Here is a 19,649-nt window from a genome sequence, read left to right as displayed (position 1 = left end):
GTAGTGTGAATGAGTCTTACTTCCTGTGGCAAGGGTGAAAGGACAACTGAGTAAACTTGGCCTGAGGATTGATAAATAGTTCTGTTTCTCATAAGATACACCAAATCTCCCCATAACCATCCCCCCCCAGAAGAGCCTTCTTGCTCTAAATTTTGGATCTGTATCATACATAATTAACTTGTAAATGTGTTAGTTCTTGGGACACAGACTTGCTTGCTTAGCTCCATGCACTGTTGTACAATACTTCTTCATTTAAAGGGACTGAAGAAAAATTTACGTCTCTTACCTTAAAGATCACTGAAAGTGATCTGTTGTTCCCATCCCACGGAGAAATCTACTCAGATCCTGTTGGGCTACAGCTCATTCAAGCCCAGTAAACGGTCCCTTTCTTGCCAGGCAGGACGATCAGTATAACCTGCTCATCAGCCCCACAACAAAAAATGTTAAGGTGACCTTAGGATAAAAATCTCACAGGTCTTTAACTAAAATTAGTGGAAATATAAAAAAAAAATTTTTCTTCTGCCATTCACTTAATCACGAGTCTTGAGCTCAGATGCAATGGCTTACATGAAGCTTCACTTCTAAACTTCCAAGTTTTACAAACTAGGAACTCTTGTCAAGAGTTCAATATTCTGTTGAAAACAGACCAGTTCCGTATCTGCAACTTTGCCATTTTATTGGGCCTGGAGTATGTGTGTTTCCTTTAAAAGGCACCAGAATTAATGCAGTGCCCCCTCAGGCAGAGTGCTTGTGATCAAAGGGCTGTGAAAGATTGGATGCTGATTACTCTTCCAATTTTTTTTTTCCTTTTTTTTCTTTTGTCCGGCAACATCCTTAAATACAGTTCAGCAGTGCAATAACATTTTATGTCATTCTGGAATTAGATTTTTTACTAACAAAATGTTAGTAAAATGTAGTGTCTCCTTTTTCTTCCTTTATTTTTTTCCCTGGACTTCTTGCCTGCTGTGCTGCAATCTCAGCAAACAGGTCTGTTTGTGGGTATGTATGTGTTTATACACATACATGAATATGGATATAGCTGGGGGTCAGGCTGCACTTTTCTAATGTAGGTAGCATGATTTTTCTTTTTTTGCTGTTGTTGTATTTTTGTTTTAAATTAACTTCTCATTCTACGTGTGAATGAGAGTTTGTCTAATTAAGCAGCCAGTGTTGTTCAAGCCTCTCTGCGTTCCAGAGCTCTGAACACCAGTTGCTTGCTGTCCTTGGGTACAAAACAACCTGCTCACAACAGGCAACAGGGATAAAGTGTTCAAAGGACAATGGGACGTGATTCAGTCTGCGTTTCACCTTATAAACTTCCCTTTTCCTCTGCCCTCCCCCTTCTCCTTCTGCTTGGCAATAAAAGAGTGTCCTGTGTAATAGGAGTTGGAAGAGGGGGAGGAATAGCAGGCTTATGATAGACCTAGCTTTGCTGAAACATTGGATGATGTCCAGTGTGACCACGCAGAGGGATGAGCTCAGGGAAATGGTTGGAAGTTCAAAGGCATTTTTGTATTGCTCACTGTCAGTTGACAGATGTGCTCTCTTTAGCTGTTGCTGCCCAGCCTAGTTCCTTCCACTGGCTCCCCTTCCTTGGGTTTGCTCCCCACCCTGCCTCTGGCTCTGCCTGGGGAGGCAAGTTAGTCCCTGTCTGTCTGGGTATTTGCCTGCCTTCAACTCCATCCTGGGACTTACCTTTGCTAATTTCTTTTAGGAAAATATTGTTTCTTTGCATAGATAGGGAGAGATCAAGCTGGAATGGAGCAGAGAAGGGGGGTTGAAGCTTAACTGTGTTTAGTGTTGGCATAGCCTAATCCTGCTATGAGTACTGGTGGAAGCATGTTAGTACAATCTATGGTTGCTTTCTTATCCGTGGAAGTGCTGCCTATGAAGGACTTGCAGCTGTCTGAGAGAGTAATAAACAGCCTTCATTTTACAGGTTGGAGAACTGGTTGGGCTAAAGAAGCAGAACTATCCCAGAGTCATGCATCAATATAAGCTGGGAAGAGAATATAGGGATTCAGTTTCTAGTCTTCTTGATGCTAATCCAGCTTGTCCTCCAGCAAGATGAAGAGGTCTTGTTCCACCTCTGTCAGTGAAGAGAATTCATCCTGCTTCATTTGTATCACATCTTCTGACTATGGTTTTTAAAATGAGCTATATGAGTAAAAGCAATACACTTACCAGATTGTATAGCTGCTCCATCATGTCAGAACAAAACATAGTGGTGGTTGTTTGAGTGTCCTAAGTGTGACCTCCTAACTTTTGAATTTCCTCTTAACTTCAAATTTCCAGACACTCTGGATGTATTTACAACAGTACTAAACATTCACTGTGGGCTAGTGATATGGCCTCAGCTTTAACTCTGTGGGAATAAAACCCATCAAAATATGAAGTAATAAATGGCCAACAGAAGAGCTGATTAGTAACAACCCTAGAGCAAAGGGCTGTGCAGTGGAACTGGAGCCTGATGTGCTTAGAACAAATAGAAAGAAACAGGAATGTTTCTGTGTAAGCAGTGTGCTTTTTAGTGGGAAGAAGGGATTGGGAGGGCAGACCTAGGAAGAGGGGGATTAGGAAGAGGCTGCCCCCATGTGAAAGCTGCTCCCAGAATTTCTTGCATTTTCTTTTGAAGCATCTGTTTCTGACCATTATTAGATTCAGGTTACAAGTTTATGTGGATCCCTGCCCTGATCCCATTGGCAGTTCCTCTGCTCTATGAGACACCAGCCCTCATTCATTAGTTTGGGTTTTTTGGTCTCAAGTGGGTTTGTGGTTTTTCTTCCTCCTTTAAAGTAGAGCTCCTGTAGAAGGGGATTTAATCCCACCCTGCCTCCACCCTGGTGTTGTCTGGGCTAGCACACACTTGCTCTCTGCTGGGTTGGGGAATTTGGTCCTCCTCTGTATATGGCAGTTTGTGTTTTGCTCTCTTCCCCTGTGCTTGAAGCTTGATTTTTATATCTAGGGAGAGTATGAAATTGGCTGAACTGCTCCCTGTAGGGGTGGAATTTCATTTTATGTCGTTGCCTCATGAAGGGATGCAGCAGTTCAGTGGGATAATGGTATCCGCTCTGAACCAGCGCTAATGGCGTAACCCTCCGGGAGCCTGAAGAATTCTCCCCTGGAGAGTGAGCATGCAAATTCCCTTCCAGGTGGCTCCTGTGCAGTCCTTTGGTGATTAGTCACGCTAAAGCATATGCTGGATGAATGGTCTTAGTCCTGAAATTGCAGCTGAGGCCACGGAAGGTTTTCTCAGCATGCAGTGTTTGGAAGTTGTGCTTGGGGGAGAGAGGGCTGATCTGTGGGACTGACTGTCTGAGTCCAAAAATGTCTTGATTTTATTTGGAAGCAGAGTTTGGAAAGTGGAGAATTTTCTACTTCCACCTGCCCTGAGGAAGAAGAGGAAACTCCTTCATTTTGCTGCAGCAGCACAGGGGTGCCCAGAGAAAGTGCAACGTAAGGAAAAGGGTCAGCTATTGGAAGACCAGAGTGCTGTCAAACCTGTAGAGGGAAAATACAGATTTTTGTGCTTCTTTCTCCTTCATACCCCTCTGGGGCCTAAAAGTAGCTGGATATGACATGGATAGATATCTGCATGGGATAGCCTGGACATGATGGGAAGGACCTTTTCCCAAGGGCCAATGCCAAATTCTTTGAATGTTGAGAGCAATTACATCTGTAGTGATGTCCTCAGGTATAGAAATGCCTGCCACACTACAGGAACAGCGGACAAGATGATCTGAATTTGTGGTTAGAAAAATGGATGTTAGAGAAAGTCTGAATTTATCTGCCCTAATGTATTCTTACAGAGGGGGGCTTTTAGGACAGGCCCTTGGTGAGAATTTTTGGAGGGCTTGTTATGGAGAGCAGTGAACAATTTAGTATGTGTAATCCATGCTTCTTTAGCAGGACACTGGCAGCAGTCCTGGGCCAAGGGGAAACAGAAGGTTGAGAAAGCTGGAAAAGCTGAAAATGTGGCTATTTGTTCTCCTTATTAAATCATCCTCCTTTTGTGTGTGGCTGCTGTCTTCACCTTCTTTTTTTACCCACCTCCCTCTGCTCTCACTCCCACCTCCAGGATAGCGTTGGCAGGGAAAGGAGTAGCAGCATAGCAGAAAAGGGCTGGCCTGCCTGGTGACAGATGGGAGGTGCTGTCGGCAAGCTGGGCTGGGATGAAAGGGTTTCAGGCAGTAGCCTTTCTAGCCCTCGCCCCTTCACACCGCTGAGCGAAGGCTGTTCTTCGGAGCACACACCTGTCAGGAGCAATCTTGTGCAGCCCCTTGCCTACCACAGCTGGCAGCACTTAAAAGCATGAACCTTTTGGGGTTGAGTGTTCCTCTCATCTGTGGGGGAAAGAACAGGGCTGATGCTCCCCCTCGAATTCCAGCTTTGTGGCTCCAGGCCTCTTCAAGCACTGTGGGTTTGTGGTTGCACTCCATTGCAAACAGACTCCTGTGTAGGCAAGTGTCATCACATGTCTGTCCCCTCCTTCCATCCTTTCTGGATGGAAGCCTCGAGCAAGGTTTGGACTCTATTGTCCACACCTGAGGTACAACAGATTATCCCCAGCATTGGATTCCTGCCTCTAAGCTTCTCCTTGCAGATTTCTTAGACAAAAAACCTGACAGAGCCCTCATGCTGAAACACACTGTAGCATGTTACTTTGTCAAGTCCTGTTCCCCAAAATATTGCTTCTGATAGTTCTCACCCTAAGGAACTTGCTGTGTAATAGAAACAGGATGGATTGTACTGGGAAGCATGCAGGAAAGATGTTGATAGTTTAATTTTGCTTGTTATAAAACAAGTGCAGTTATGGGAGGACAGCAGGCTCAAGGATGAAAGAGGAAAAAGGAACTCAGTGGGGGAATTGCAACAGCTACTTTATTGTGGAAAGGTCAGTGTTTCTCTGGGGAAGAGAGACTGCCAAGCTACAGACCTACCCTGACCCCCATCTGAGGAACAGCTCTTCCTGATGACTTGAAATTTTTTCTTCTGTTTCTAAGAGATGTAGCTCTGCTTCCTCAGGAGGGAAGGAACTTTGTTTTCAGGAAGGAAGCTGGCTGCAGCTCCATGAGGTGTTTCTTTGCTCTTTCAGTGCTGCCCACTTGCTCTCCCTTGGACTTCCACTGTGATAATGGAAAATGTATCCGGCGGTCATGGGTCTGCGATGGAGACAATGACTGTGAGGATGATTCTGATGAGCAGGACTGCCGTAAGTCACCTGTCTGAGGGAAGAGGGTGGGTGCAGTGCCTGCCTGCTATGCCTGGGGAAAGTTGACCTTTTTTATTACAGGAATATAAAAATCTATCCCCTGAATTGGACCTCTGGATCTCTGGCTTGTAATAAGCTATATTCTGCCTCTGACAGAGGTGTGTACCTGTGAGCCGTGCTGCCTTGGCACCTGGCTTGCTGTTCAGCTGCCTGTCTTGGGGGAGGGTATGCTTCTCCATCCAGCTGTAGAACCGTTTATGCCCTGCAGCTTTGCTAGTTAATGTCCCATGAAGCACTTCCCTGAGCTGAGCTCTTCATGCCCTCCCCTGTTAGTGGAAACACCTAACCCCTGCCAAATCCTACTGAACTGCCTGTCTGGCTGACTTCCTGTGGCCTCAGGTTCCACTGTCTGACTTTTCTGCAGTGCTGGGCTGTCACCAGCATCCTGTCCCTTCAAACAGTGCTCCTTAAGGAGAGGGAGGTGCTGTAGGGATACTGCCTACACAGAGTTGTGTGCATGGTGCTCCAGAGTGACTCTGATGGAGGAACCCCATCTCAAGAAATGTGGAAATAAAGCTTTTGACTGTAAAGTATTCCATGTCCATTAAATACATGGAAATGAGTTCACTTTCTGATCAGTATATCCCTGATCTTAGCCTGCCTTTTTGGGCAAAGGACTGGGAAGCAAAGTTCAGGGATTGACATCCTGCGTGATGCTTTGGAATGCAGGACTAAGCTCAGTTTTCCAGTCTATTCAAGTATATTCATGAAGAAAAAGGTATATAGGTCTGGGTCTGGTTTTCTGTTTTTCATAAAAGGTCGAAATGCCCTCATATCTAAGGCAACAGTGGAGAAGCGTGTGATCAAAAGATTTGGAGACTAATGAAAGGAGAAAGGCAAGGTTCTGTGCATGAGAGATTCCTGGGGGATTATTCAGACTAGCAGTAACTATAGGAGGCTTTCTGTTGGACTGAAGTCCTTGGGTGCTAAATTTGCAGTCCCTTTCCTTTCCTTACTGGTCTGCAGACAAGCTTCCTTAGGAGACTGGCAAGGAGAGTGGAATGAGGCTGCAAATACTGAGGTGTTCAGAAGAGGAGGTTCAAATTTTCTCTCTCCCTCTTCAGTGAACGTGCCCGTTGCTTTGAAGACAGCTTTGGCATTGTTGTGAAAAGAAGGTGGAAATACAGCACTACTAGCAGTTATTTGTTAGATAATGATAGGGACTATTAATTCATTTAAAAAGAGGCGTGGATTACCTTTTTTCTGTGCAGGGTTATCTTGAGTCTGGCTTGGGGCTGTGCTCAAATACATACCAGCAAGGGATGGGTGGCTTCATCTCTCTGTTCCAGCTACTTCCTTCAACCTATGTTCTCAAGTTTTAGAGCCTGCTGTACTGTTGGCGTGTGATCAGAGTGGAAAAGAGACACTCAAGAAATCTCCCAGTGGCTCTCCTGGTATTTGTTAGGGGAATCAGCTCTCCAGCATCACCGTGTCCATGGAGGATGATGTTGCTTGATTTGTAACGTCACACATTTGGTGTTCTGCAAACTAAATCTTCTTGCCTTGCCTTTACCTTATCCCTGTTGTGTCCCTGCAGCTCCAAGGGAGTGTGAGGAAGATGAGTTCTCATGTCAGAATGGATACTGCATTCGCAGCCTATGGCACTGTGATGGTGACAATGACTGTGGGGACAACAGTGATGAGCAGTGCGGTGAGTAATGTAAATACTGCCCTCACAGTACTTTGAAAGGAGTTGTGCAGAGTCCAGCCTGTGCAGTTCTAGGATCCCCTGAACATGGCTAAGGCTTCCAGCTGGCTTTTGTGGGCTGAACTTGTGGGATATTCCACTCCAAGGGCTGGCTGCTTAGGATCTTGGGCTGTGTGCCTTACCTGCCAGGCAAAAGAAATCCCTTGAGACCTTCCATTCCTTGACATGCCATTGTGAAGTCCCTTTGGATTACTGTTGAATCCAGCACTCCGTGTCAGTTCAATGAACAATGATGGTTTTGCTCAGGCCCTGCCTGACGTGGGTATGTATGGTTTAATGAGCAGTCTTGTTTGTGGGTGCCCTAGGAGCTTCAGGAGGATGGTGTGGTGTTTTGCTGGGTACTCTGGAAAAAGTCAAGGCTTTGTTTGTGTTGCTGTCTCTGCAGATATGAGAAAGTGCTCCGAGAAGGAGTTCCGTTGCAGTGACGGCAGCTGCATAGCTGAGCACTGGTTCTGTGATGGGGACACAGACTGCAAGGATGGCTCAGATGAAGAGAATTGCCGTAAGTGCTTTCCTTTGTAATCACAGGAAACAGCCCTTTGGACCTGCTCTTGCCTTGGGTTTTGGCATGTTTTCTGCAACAGAGATCAAAATCGAGTTAGTCCTGCCTGTACTGGCAGCTATGCTGCCTTCTGCTGCCTACCCCAGAGGGCACAAAAGAATGGTGTCTCTCTTGTGTTACCTCACAGGCATACTTCATCTGCGCCTTGCTGCTTCTTTGTTCCTTCCCATAGCTGTGACCTTGAGTCAGAGCAGGAGGTTTATGCTTTACTGAATATAGTTCTCTATAAAACTGGAGGAGTTGAAGGGCAGCTGGAAGACAAGAATACTATTCCCTTCTTTTTCTTCTTGTCTGATTCCTGAGTGAAATTTTGGAAGTGGAGGGGAACTCTGCTTATTGAAAGCACCCTCAGGTACTGCACACTGAAGACACCTCCTGCTTGCCCAGTCTCTTTTCACTTAAGTGCTTTTTGCAGGATGTTTCCCAAAAAGTGACTGATGCTGAAGGGCAGGCTGGGGCTGGGGCATGAGAACCCACAACAGTTGTTTCCTTCTTTGCCTTCACAGGCTTGTAGCAAGTGGGACAGGAATTTGTGTCCCTTTCTAATCCACACTGCCTCTCTCCTGTGTCTGTTAGCACTGTCCATGTCTCTGGAGCTTGCAGTGGTCCCTTCCCCCACCCTGCTCTCAAAGGCATTTTGCAGAATTTGTTCTAGATAGCAGGAAACTTCAAAAGGCTCTGGGAGGGGGATGAGGGCCGCCAGCTCCTGAAGGGCAGGGGGAGTGGATGCATGGGGGAGTTGTCTTTTATCTCTCCAGATAATGAGAGCTGGCAGAAAGCCAGGGGCTGCAAACATTTCTAAGACAGGGAAGGACTCTAAGAGGAAGCCAGCCTCTCTCCTTCTCCTTTCGCTCTCTGCCTTTCTCATTCCCTTGCCTGTCACTTCACCAAAGACTGTGAATAGACCCTCAGGAAGGGAAGAGAGATGTTCCAGCATTGCCTCCTGTGGGAGTGGAGGGGCACCTAGAAGTGGTGTCCCTGCTTCCTGAGCTGGAATGCTATTTCAGTCCTGGCTGGCAGTTGTCTCTGTAAGACATTCTAAGTAACTTGCTAAGAAGGTCAGTTTGGCTACCTCCTATTCTCTTATCTTCATCCATGTGGTTGTCATCTTTTCCTTATCTACAATCATGTTTGTCATTCATCTGGGACAAGGCAGGTCTACACTCTTCTTTTTTGTGGTGTTTTTTTTTCTTTTCTTTTTGTTTCTTTTGGGGATGTGAGTGTTATAATTGAATCACACAACATGATAATTTAAGTCACTGACTTCATTTTCTCAAGGAAACCAAAAACATTCAGACTCCTTTAGTGAGGGACACATTAAGACACATTTTCATATCCAGCCACTGGACACTCACTGAATTAAGCTCTTAGTTCATGCCTTCAAGCTGCACCCACTACTTCAGGTTGGAGAGGCAGGTGTAGTTCACTTCCCGGACTACTCTTTCTTTTCAGTCTTTCTTTTCTGTTTTGTTTAATAGATTAATATTCAGAACTCCTCAGTTGGGAGACTTGTATACCTGAAACATACAGTGCCTTCTTCAGACAGTATGAGAAGAGGTGTCAGATTCTGTTGTGGGACTCAAAATGTTTTTCATGCCTTCCCACTTAGTGTACTGTTGAACAGAGAGCAGTAGGCAAATCCATGCCCATTAGTTTGTTTGGCTTTGCCCAGGGTCATCTCTCAGGCAGTGCTCCTTGCTAAATAGGCATGGTTGTTTTGGCAAGAGCTTGAGAGGAAAGGGAGGGGGAAATCCTCAAAGGTCAGGTGCTGGCCTGGACACCCTGCTGCTTGCTTGCTTCCTTTGGTCTTCAAGTGCTTATTTTTGTTAAAATTTTAAAGGAATCACTCCTTAGTTTAACCTTGCATTCTGACATGCCTCAGTCCTTAATATGGAGCTGTCCCTAAGGGTTTCTTTATTTTTCTCTCTGTTTTTCTGTCTAGCTTTTTTCAGATTTATTAAACAATTTAAACACTTTCTGGGCACTAAGACATAGTATTTCAAGCATAAGATGGAATGCGACACTCTTGGATCCTTTTTGAGGCTTTCCCATCAATTCTTCATAGCTTTTTGCTTCTCTAGAGTTTAACTCTTGGAAAGTTCAGTCTTCATAGCCTAATATCCTATGTAACTTCTTTTAAAATTGTATTTACTGGATTCTCTGCTTGAGGGTCTTTATATATAGGTTTAACCTGCTTTTCAGTGAAGCAAAATCAGCACTCCTCTCAGTAATACAAATCATGCAGAGCTATGCAGCAATGGCTAGTAATTTCCAACTCCTTTCCATTGAATACTTGCCAATTCATTATGGGACTGAGAAGGTTGCTTCTAAACTGGACTGAACCTTGTCACCTCACACATTCTTTCTTTGATTCCTTTGTTAGCATCAGATGTTCCAGCTGCCACCTGCAGCTTGGAGGAGTTCCAGTGTGCATATGGACGCTGCATCTTGGATATCTACCACTGTGATGGTGATGATGACTGCGGGGACTGGTCTGATGAATCTGACTGCTGTAAGTTAGTACAGGGTGATGTCCTTGTCCAAGCATCAGAGTTACAAACCTAAATGGATTTTGCATTGGCTTGAGAAGGGCTTACAGTGTAGATGGCAATCTAATTGTTCACACATAAGCTGGCTCCTTCATTATTAGGGGTTTTGTTTAACTCTGGAAAGTGAGAATAGTGGTGAGAACACACACTGACTGTGTAGTCAGTGCACTTCTGCTTACAAGAATTACAACAGTTTCCAGGAGAAATCTATTCAGGACCAAGTTCCTTAATAATGGAGGGTAAGAGTGGTACTGAGGAGCTTTGGGGGTGTTATGTTGGTCTGAGTTTGCTCTTTTTGTGTTTTGTCATCTCTGCAGCATCTCACCAGCCTTGTCGCTCTGGAGAGTTCATGTGCAACAGTGGCTTGTGCATTAATGCTGGCTGGAGGTGTGATGGAGACTTTGACTGTGATGACCAGTCAGATGAGAGGAACTGCAGTGAGTGCTGGGAACTGGTGGAAACATTCCATTTCTGTGGATGCAAAAGAGTGTTTGTGACAGTTAGCTTTGGAATTGGCTCTCTTCTGATCCTTCTTGCTCACCTAATATTCCTTTTTTGGACCCTCAGCTATGTCTATGTGCACAGCTGACCAGTTCCGCTGTAAGTCGGGACGCTGTGTCCGTCTGTCCTGGCGTTGTGATGGGGAAGATGACTGCTCTGACAACAGTGATGAGGAGAACTGTGAGAACACAGGTTTGACCTGCTGCCTTGCTGCTTAATAGCTAATGTTTCCATTCTGAAGGTAATAGGTAGTGAAGTCTGTTTTGGATTGCTTCAGTGAGTTCAGCCTAGAGTTTCGGTCCTTCCCAGAGAATGGGATCTGTAGGTCATCTTATATGCTTGCCAACTTGTGCAGGTCTGTGTACTTAAACTAACTTAGGTGAAGGTGTTTTCTGGTCAAGTATCCTCCTATCTTGTCCCTACACTGTGAATTACCACAGAGCTCTGGGACAATTCCATTCAGACTTGGAAACATCAATAATGTGCCAAGTTACTACCTTTATCATATGGGCTATACTAACTTATATACTAACTGCCTTCTAGGTAGTTCTGGATGGCTTTCATGTTGCATTGTGAAATTGCTGACAATTCTAGCAGGCAGTGGAATCAAAAAGGACATTTAGTGGAAGAGAAGAATAAAGCCTTTGTTTTAGAGGATTAAGGTTGTCAGCTTCTCCCTTAGATATTTGCTCAGGAATTGCTCTTTCTAGTATTCATTTCACATACTGGTATTCTTTTGTGTGATAGTGGTTATGGAGAGGAGGAGGATTTCAACACACCCTAGTGTTAAGGTAGGATTCAAGGAATGTCTAGAATCTTTTCTTTTCCTTAAAGCCTTCAGGATGTCTATAGGCTTTGTTGAGGAACAGAGTGTACTGGTTCATGAATTCATCCTAGTGAGTGGAGCCCAGCTATGTGTACCAATCCTTCTGGATCAGTGTATTCTGAGCAGTGGTTTTAGGGGTGACAAAATGGATTTATGAAACTGTACCTCTTGTTTTGGGGGCTGTTGACGAGTGGAGAGTGGGTGTTCTACAAGGACAGCTGAGCTCAGATGACCTGGAGAGGCACACTTTGTAGTCAGTTGAGAGCAGCTGCTCTCCATTGGTCAGCTGTTTTGAGCATCAGTGTGGTGATCCTGGAAAAAGCAATTGTACTTAAAGACAAGCTAGTAACCCTGTTTCCTCATCCTGATAACAAAGGTATTTAGAGGTACTGAAAGAACAATTGCCACCTAGAAACCAAGTCAAATTTCCAGAGCCACTGAAATTCAGTATGTCCACATCAAACCAAACACAAGGTATTGTTAACTGTGAGGTTAGTTGTACAGCTCTACATTAGATTTATGGTGAGAGTGAAAGGTCTACGGTGAAAATTAAACTGGGTTTTCCAAGCAGGATGTGTACTGGCTCATCTAAGTGACACAGTGTAGTGTCCCAATGTCTGTAGCAAGAGTTAAAATCCTCTTGGTTTTAGTGCAGAATCATATTTTTATTGGCCATAGAGAAGATTCCTAAAATACTAGGCAATCAGCTGGTGTAAAGATCTTTATGTTTGATATGACAAATGAAGTCCCAAGTTTCAGAATCGTTCATATAAAGTATTCCTGTGCTCTGAAAAGTGAATCTGCATGTGGTTTGGTTTTATGTTCCCACTCTGTGTCTGTAGTTCTTAACTGTACTTGTTAATCTCACAACTACCCTTTTCCACACTGCTTACAGGCAGTCTGCCAATCTGATTGTTTCTCTGCTGGTAACTGTATTGTCCTGTTATCTTTGTACGATTATCAGAGGGTGATGATTTAGGGACTGCTAATCAAGTCACCTTAAGAGGTAAAAGAAGTAAGAGGCAACAGGACAGTGCAGTTATTGCTGAAGAAACAATCAGATTGGCAAAGTCCCTACAAACAGTATTACTTTGCTTACAAGAATTCTGTGCAGTCTCCGTGCCAACAGCAGAAGTTGAAGTGTGTAGGTCATGTGAAATCCTGTTGCCTGAGCTCAGATTTCAGGGATGCATGTAAATCTCATTCCAAGTCCATCAAAGTGCAGCTAGGGCTAGACAAGATGTTCCTTCCTATGCAGGCTTAAGATCCATAGCCATGCTGCTGTGACAGATCAGATTATTAAACTGAGGAACTGACTCCTCCTTTGCACATGCTGAGTAGAGCTGTGGATTCTGGTACCAAAGGGAGCTAAGCCAGGACCTTCCAGTCATTCTAAGAGAAACTAGTTAGACAAGCTTCACAGTAAAGGAACAGTGGACTCAGATTGGAGGAGAGTTTGCAGACCTCCAAATCAGCATAAAAATATGTGGAGCAGTAAGGAGTGCTAGATGAGCTGAACTCAAGAAAAGAGGAAGTAATGGATTTGTGCTCATATGAAAAGTTTGTAACAAATCTTAGAAAATGTTCTGTATTCTTTTCTTCACCATCACTGTTGTTCCATCAGTAAGCTGTGGTGTGCTACTTTTCCCTTCTTCTATTGCAGGCACCCCTCAGTGTGCCCCAGACCAGTTCCTGTGTGAGAACGGGCGTTGTATTGGCCAGAGGAAGCTGTGCAATGGAGCAAATGATTGTGGAGATGGCAGTGATGAGAGCCCACATCAAAACTGCCGTAAGTCCTCCCAAGTTCAGTCTTAAACATAAATGGAGGCTCAGTAATGTGTGGGAATCTATCTGGTGTTACTGAAGGATACGTGTAGGAAAGAAAGCCTGAGCTGTGGTAATGGAGAGAGTTAAAGATTGAGGAAAAAAACCTTGTTGGTTTTGCCAATTAAAGACTTCACACAAGGAATAATGGGGAAAAGATTATGATCTCAGGTATCACCACTTGCCTGCAGAGATACTGAATCCTAAAAACAAGTTAATCTGAGCTCTGCTGTCCTGTTCAGTTGTGGCCTGCAGAGGAGAGCTCTGACTGCAAAGAGGAAGCTTCCAGCACAGCTTGTGTCCTCCCCCTCTCATTCAGCCTGCTTTGAAGGGCAACTGCTGCCTAACAGCTAAAGGGAAGAGCAGCTGCCATGTGGTTTCAGCTCAGTTATCTTCACATGTTTCTTCCACAGGTCCACGAACAGGGGAGGAGAATTGCAATGTCAACAATGGTGGCTGTGCTCAGAAGTGCCAGACGGTACGAGGGATGGTGCAGTGCACTTGCCACACAGGTTACAGGCTCCTGGAAGATGGCCGATCATGCCAAGGTAGGTTTTTGGAGCAGTAGCCTCCTCCCTGCTGCTTTGGTATGTTTGAAGTTGGTGGCTATGACAGGGTGAAAATCAGAGTATGAAAACAGATGCAATCTATCAGTGAGATTGTCGGGTTTGTTGATGATCTATCTAATGGTAACTTTCTCTGTAACATGCAGATGTGAATGAGTGTGCTGAGGAAGGCTACTGCAGCCAAGGCTGTACCAACAGTGAAGGAGGCTTCCAGTGCTGGTGTGAGCAAGGCTACGAGCTGCGACCTGACAAACGTAGCTGCAAAGCTCTCGGTAAAGGGGAGCTCAACCTAACAACAAAACTGATGTGCATCTGTTGCTCCAGTTCTCATAATTATGTCTCTAGTTCTTCACTGGCAGCTTTGTGCTGTTCACCAAACGAACATGTGAAGGAAAGGAAGTACCTGGATTTGTATTCAATATGCCCACTTTGTTGATAAATGCTTGTGAAAATTTTGTGTGATTTTGACCATGGAGAGAGGTGTACTACACTGTTTCCTTTCCCTGCCAAGGAGATAGTGCTTGCCTTCTCTTCCTAGTCCTTTGTCATTCGTTGTGACTCAGAACCTGGGACAAAATGAGCTTTCTGTCTCTGTTCAGGAAGTGTGTTAGTCTTTCCAATGAGTGAGGATGTATCACACCTCCTTGTGGTTTGATCCTTCATGCTGGTCACCAATCCTGAATGCTGTGAATGGCTGCTGTATGGACATCTGCTGGGTTTTTTAAAGGACGTCTATACACTTCTTTAACTGTATTCCTCCTTCAATGTAGGAGCTGAGAAATTAGAAATTCCAGTTAAAGACTTTAGATTTCATTAGGAATTCCCCTAGTGAAATCCATGAAGGATGTCGATATTTTGGGTGTTTTGGTTTTTTTTAAAGTGGAAGTACCTGCTGAGTTTATATCTGGCTGAGGCATATTTCAACTGTGCCCTGTCTGTTGTAGAAGGTGTAGTAGAGCATGTTTGTGAGCATGGCTAGGAAATGGACATAGGAAAAAACAAACTATAGTCCAGCTGCCAAGTGGCTGTCTAGTGATATGGTTTCAGAGGCTGAGGTGAGGTAGGCTTAGGTGGGACCTGGAATGATCTCTTCTTGCTGAGTTAATGTTTGCCAGAAGGTTTAAAACTGCTCATCTTCGAGTTAGGACTGTGCGTAGCGGATGTAAAAACAGCTCTCTGAAGTGTTTTGCACTTGGGGGTTGATTTCTGCTGCCAGTCCTGCAAAACTGTGTTCTGGGACTTGGTGCAGAGGGATGGTCCAGTTGGTCCAGTCAAATGCTGTCAAATACTCTAATGCCGTCTTCCTATATATTCTTAGGACCAGAGCCGGTGCTGCTCTTCGCCAATCGAATTGATATCCGACAAGTGTTGCCTCATCGCTCCGAGTATACGCTGCTCCTGAACAACCTGGAAAATGCCATTGCCCTTGACTTCCACCACAGCAAGGAGCTGGTGTTCTGGTCTGATGTCACGCTTGATCGCATCATGAGGGCCAATCTGAATGGTAGCAATGTGGAAGAGGTGGTTTCCACAGGGCTGGAGAGCCCAGGTGCGTCATCACAAAAAAAGGCAACAGCCTCGGGTTGGTGAGGGGAGAAAAGCGGAGGACCCAGCATTCAGAACAAAGTGCATCTCCCTGAGCAAGGGTATGGGTTGGATGGAATGGGTGTGAGTGTCCCCCTGGAGTTAATCTTGGCTGGCAGGAAAGAAACTGGGCCTCTTCTAAGGTGAACAGGGAAAGGGAACTCTTCTTCTGTGCAGATCCATGATTTCATTCTGCACTTAATTCTCTCTTGGACATAGGTGGACTTGCTATTGATTGGATCCATGACAAATTATACTGGACAGACTCTGGGACATCTCGAATTGAAGTAGCAAACTTGGATGGCACTCACAGGAAAGTGCTTTTGTGGCAAAACCTGGAGAAGCCCCGAGCAATTGCCCTGCATCCTATGGAGGGGTGAGTGAAAACGTGGGAAACCAGGGGGGAACCCAGTGATCCCTCCATGTACATGCTTCTTTGTTGAACATTGAAAACCCCATTCTAGGTCGCAAAGGTTACCTCTGGGCTCGAGACTTCAGTTGGCGCTGACAGTTTAGGGAACCTGGCAATGCTGGGACCCTTCAAAGCCTTAATCCTTCTCTGGACCCTTCAGCTTTCAGCAGGCTGGGTGTTACTTTTCACTTCTTCCATGGCTGTGACCCAGTCTCATGCTCGAGGTCACAGGACAGATATTGTTTTGCCCTGATAAGGAGTGATGTTGGGTGCAGTATGTGGGCCATAAGTTTTCTAGCTGTTTCTCCCTGCCTCCTCCAGTACTATCTACTGGACTGACTGGGGCAACACTCCCCGTATTGAGTATTCCAACATGGATGGCTCTAATCGGCGCATCATTGCGGATACACACCTCTTCTGGCCCAATGGACTGACCATTGACTATGCAGGACATCGAATGTACTGGGTGGATGCCAAACATCATGTCATTGAGAGGGCTGACCTTGATGGACGCAATAGGAAGGCTGTTATTAGCCAAGGTGAGTAACAGGCTTTCTCCAGGGAGTGCTTTCTGCAATAAAGACCACAGAGTAGCACAGTGCTGATCTGAGTTTGAGACGCTGGCTCTTGCATCTGTGCTTGTCTCCTTTGACTGTGGAATGAATTCTGTCACCACTGAGGGATGGAGTTTGCTATCCAGTCATCAGTGGTTGCATCAAAAGCAGCATGGCCAGCAGGTTGAGGGAGGTGATTCTGCTCTTGTGAGACTCCACCTGGAGTGCTGCATCCATCTCTGGGGCTCCCAACATAAGAAGGACATGGAACTGTTGGGGGAAATCTAGAGGAGGGCCATGAAGTTGATAACAGGACTGGTGCACTCTCCTGCAAAGACAGGCTGGAGGGAAAGTTGGGGCTGTTCAGCCTGGAGCAGAGAAGGTTGTGTGGAGACCTGATTGCAACCTTCCAGTATCTGAAGGAGGCCTACATGGAAGCAGGAGAGGGATTCTTCATCAGAAACTGTAGTGCTAGGACAAGGAGTACTGGATATAAATTAAAAGAGAGGAAATTCAGGTTCGATATTAGGAAGAAATTTTCTACTGTGAGGGTGGTGAGATTGTGGAACAGGTTGCCCAGGGAGGTTGTGAGTGCCCCAACCCTGGCAGTGTTCAAAGCCAGGTTGGATAAGGCCCTGATCAACTTGGTCTAGTGGGAAGTGTCCCTACCTAAGGTGGGGGTCTTGGGACTAGATGATCTTTAAGGTCCATTCCAGCCCCCTAACATTCTATCTTTGATTATAGGACAGCGGAGAATAATTATCTGTTAAATTAGTGTAAAGTATTTGAGCAGGTTGACCGTGGTGAAGCCTAAAGGGCAGTGGAAAGATCATTCCCTTGTCTCCCTGCTAGCCCAAGTCGTGTTAGACCTGATTATATACCTGTATTGGATGTCTACTGCAGGGCTCCCACACCCGTTTGCTATCACTGTGTTTGAGGACAGTCTGTACTGGACAGACTGGCACACCAAGAGCATCAATAGTGCCAACAAATTCACAGGCAAGAACCAGGAGATCATCCGCAACAAACTCCACTTCCCTATGGACATCCACACGCTGCATCCTCAGCGTCAGCCAGCAGGTAACTGCAGAGCGGGTAGAGACTCATTTGAGCCAGTACAAGACCTGGAGCCACCCACTCCCTGTAAAGCCGGCACATGACAGCCTGAACCCAGCACATGGACACATCACTGCCTGTGCCCGGGGCTGTGGCTGAACTTGCTCCACCGCCCTCGTGTTGAGGTCTCCCGGCCCGGTACCTCGGAGTTGGGTGTTACCGCAGCTCCCCCTGCTGACATCGGGGGTGGAGGCCGCTGAGTAGGAAATACGTGGGCCTTGTTTATGCAAGAGCTGTTTTGGGATGGGGGAAAAATTGTAAGTGAGCATCATAATGACAGACACCTCCCTTATTCCTCTTCAATTGCCATTATCTGCTCTAGAAGTGAATTGAGTTAAATGTTCATTTTAAAATTCAGCCATAAAAATGGAGTTAGTGTTTTAGTTTATACATTTCCTTATTTTCAATTAACTGCTGGGTAGGGAAGTTATATCCATGTGATCTTGACACTTCAGCTAGTGTTTTTTCCTCTTTGTTTCTTTACTCTTTGCTTTATGTGTGGTTGCTTTTCTCTTTGGCTACTTGAGCAGGGAGAAACCGCTGTGGGGACAACAACGGAGGCTGCACTCACCTCTGCTTGCCAAGCAGCAAGGATTACACCTGCGCCTGCCCCACAGGCTTCCGCAAGACCAGCAGCCATGCCTGCGCCCAGAGTAAGTGAGGTGGGACCACATGCTCAGATGTTCAGTGGGTGGTGGAGGGTTGGCAGTGGGATTAAGCATCAGCAGCCTTTGCTTCCGAGGAGATGCAGCTGGATAGACTGAGTTAGAAGTATTAAGGGTCCTTCCAGAGGATGCTTCACCTTTTTGATGCATTCCCCTGTTGTGTATTCTCACTGCCCTCACTAGGCTTCATGAGTGGGGATACAGACAAATTCCACCCTTGGTCCTTACTTCAGGGCTGCTATTGATGCCATGCTACCCTTCACAGCTGATTGTCTCCCTAAAATTCCCATTATGACTGTGTCAGTGATGAACAAAAAATTCAGTCCTCATCATTGCCACGTTTCTCCTAGTTTGCAACCATGTGAAAGAATTAGACCAACTATCTCCCAAATTCTCAAGAGCTATTTTTAAATAGCTATTTGATTTGGAGGGATGTCTGTGCCATCCTTTGAAGAATATGGTTGGCCTTGTTCCCTCAGCATAGGTTACACCCCAGGAGCGAGCTCACAGCCACTCTGACCACCCTTGCCCATCCTCTCCCAGTGATGTTTTGCTTCCAGTAAAAAAAAAAAAAGACAAAAGACTTGGCAGTGAGAGATGATGTAGGTTGTGGATATAGCAGGGAATTGTCTGTCTGTCACTGTATTGTTGAACTTAGAGAAATTAAAAGAAGACCTTTCGACCTTTGATCAGGTCTTGACAAGTTCCTGCTTTTTGCCCGAAGGATGGACATCCGTCGGATCAGCTTTGACACAGATGACTTGTCAGATGATGTCATCCCCCTTGCTGATGTTCGCAGTGCTGTGGCTCTAGACTGGGACTCAAAGGATGACTATGTCTACTGGACAGATGTTAGCACTGACTCCATCAGCCGAGCAAAATGGGACGGATCAAACCAGGAGGTACAGTGTTCACTATGTGTGGAGGTCATCTGGCCAGGAGACTCCTTGAGCATCAGATTGAAGCCACTGGGATACCCTGGCCTTTTAAGGTGCTGCAGTTCATGGTGGATCTTTTGTCTATTAGTTTGCCTGGTTCTGGCAAACTAATGAGATCACTGGACACTTCATAAACAAGTTGGGTGTATGGAAAACCTTGAATGGAGACATAAAGCATGGTGATTTGTGGGCTGTGGTCAATTCCTTTGCTGTAGGCCTAAAATCTGAAAGGAAGAAGTATTAAATCCTCTGTTATGTTCTACATTTGGAACAAGAGTCATGCTCTTTGGGAATGCTTTTTGCACACACTCCTAGGTTGATGGTGCTATAAATGAGGCAGAGTTCAAAGTTTGGATTTGCATTTTGAACAGGCACAAAAAATAGATGCTTCTCCAAATAAAAGCCTTATTTGGACTTCTAAGTCCTTGATGTTCTCTCTTGTGTGGCATTGCTCTGCTCAGGCTTTTGCCTTTTGAAAGTTAACATTGTTTGTGCATGGCTAGTGCATTGGGCAAGTACTTTCTCCCTAAGGTCTAATTTCACTAAGGATTTTTTCATTTTGTTTTCATTTA

General features: G+C 45.3%; 1 protein-coding gene across 3 annotated transcripts in view; it reads left to right on the top strand.

Annotated features, from left to right (window-relative positions):
- The window catches only part of LRP4 (LDL receptor related protein 4), an 83,741-nt gene that overhangs the window by 46,594 nt on the left and 17,498 nt on the right, over positions 1-19,649 (top strand). For 2 of the 3 annotated variants that reach the window (XM_048306889.1, XM_048306890.1), the window contains exons 3-17: positions 5,096-5,212; positions 6,810-6,923; positions 7,366-7,482; positions 9,926-10,054; positions 10,409-10,528; positions 10,659-10,784; positions 13,082-13,207; positions 13,656-13,790; positions 13,955-14,080; positions 15,127-15,357; positions 15,612-15,768; positions 16,126-16,343; positions 17,262-17,438; positions 18,002-18,127; positions 18,833-19,041. In XM_048306889.1, the coding sequence (XP_048162846.1) occupies positions 5,096-5,212; positions 6,810-6,923; positions 7,366-7,482; positions 9,926-10,054; positions 10,409-10,528; positions 10,659-10,784; positions 13,082-13,207; positions 13,656-13,790; positions 13,955-14,080; positions 15,127-15,357; positions 15,612-15,768; positions 16,126-16,343; positions 17,262-17,438; positions 18,002-18,127; positions 18,833-19,041 (2,228 nt within the window). The remainder of the gene's footprint in view (positions 1-5,095; positions 5,213-6,809; positions 6,924-7,365; positions 7,483-9,925; positions 10,055-10,408; positions 10,529-10,658; positions 10,785-13,081; positions 13,208-13,655; positions 13,791-13,954; positions 14,081-15,126; positions 15,358-15,611; positions 15,769-16,125; positions 16,344-17,261; positions 17,439-18,001; positions 18,128-18,832; positions 19,042-19,649) is intronic. The other variant, XM_048306891.1, reaches the window with a different exon arrangement.

This window comes from Corvus hawaiiensis, chromosome 6 (assembly GCF_020740725.1).
Source record: "Corvus hawaiiensis isolate bCorHaw1 chromosome 6, bCorHaw1.pri.cur, whole genome shotgun sequence".
Lineage (NCBI taxonomy): Eukaryota > Metazoa > Chordata > Aves > Passeriformes > Corvidae > Corvus > Corvus hawaiiensis.
This window is presented reverse-complemented; position numbering and strand designations above follow the sequence as displayed.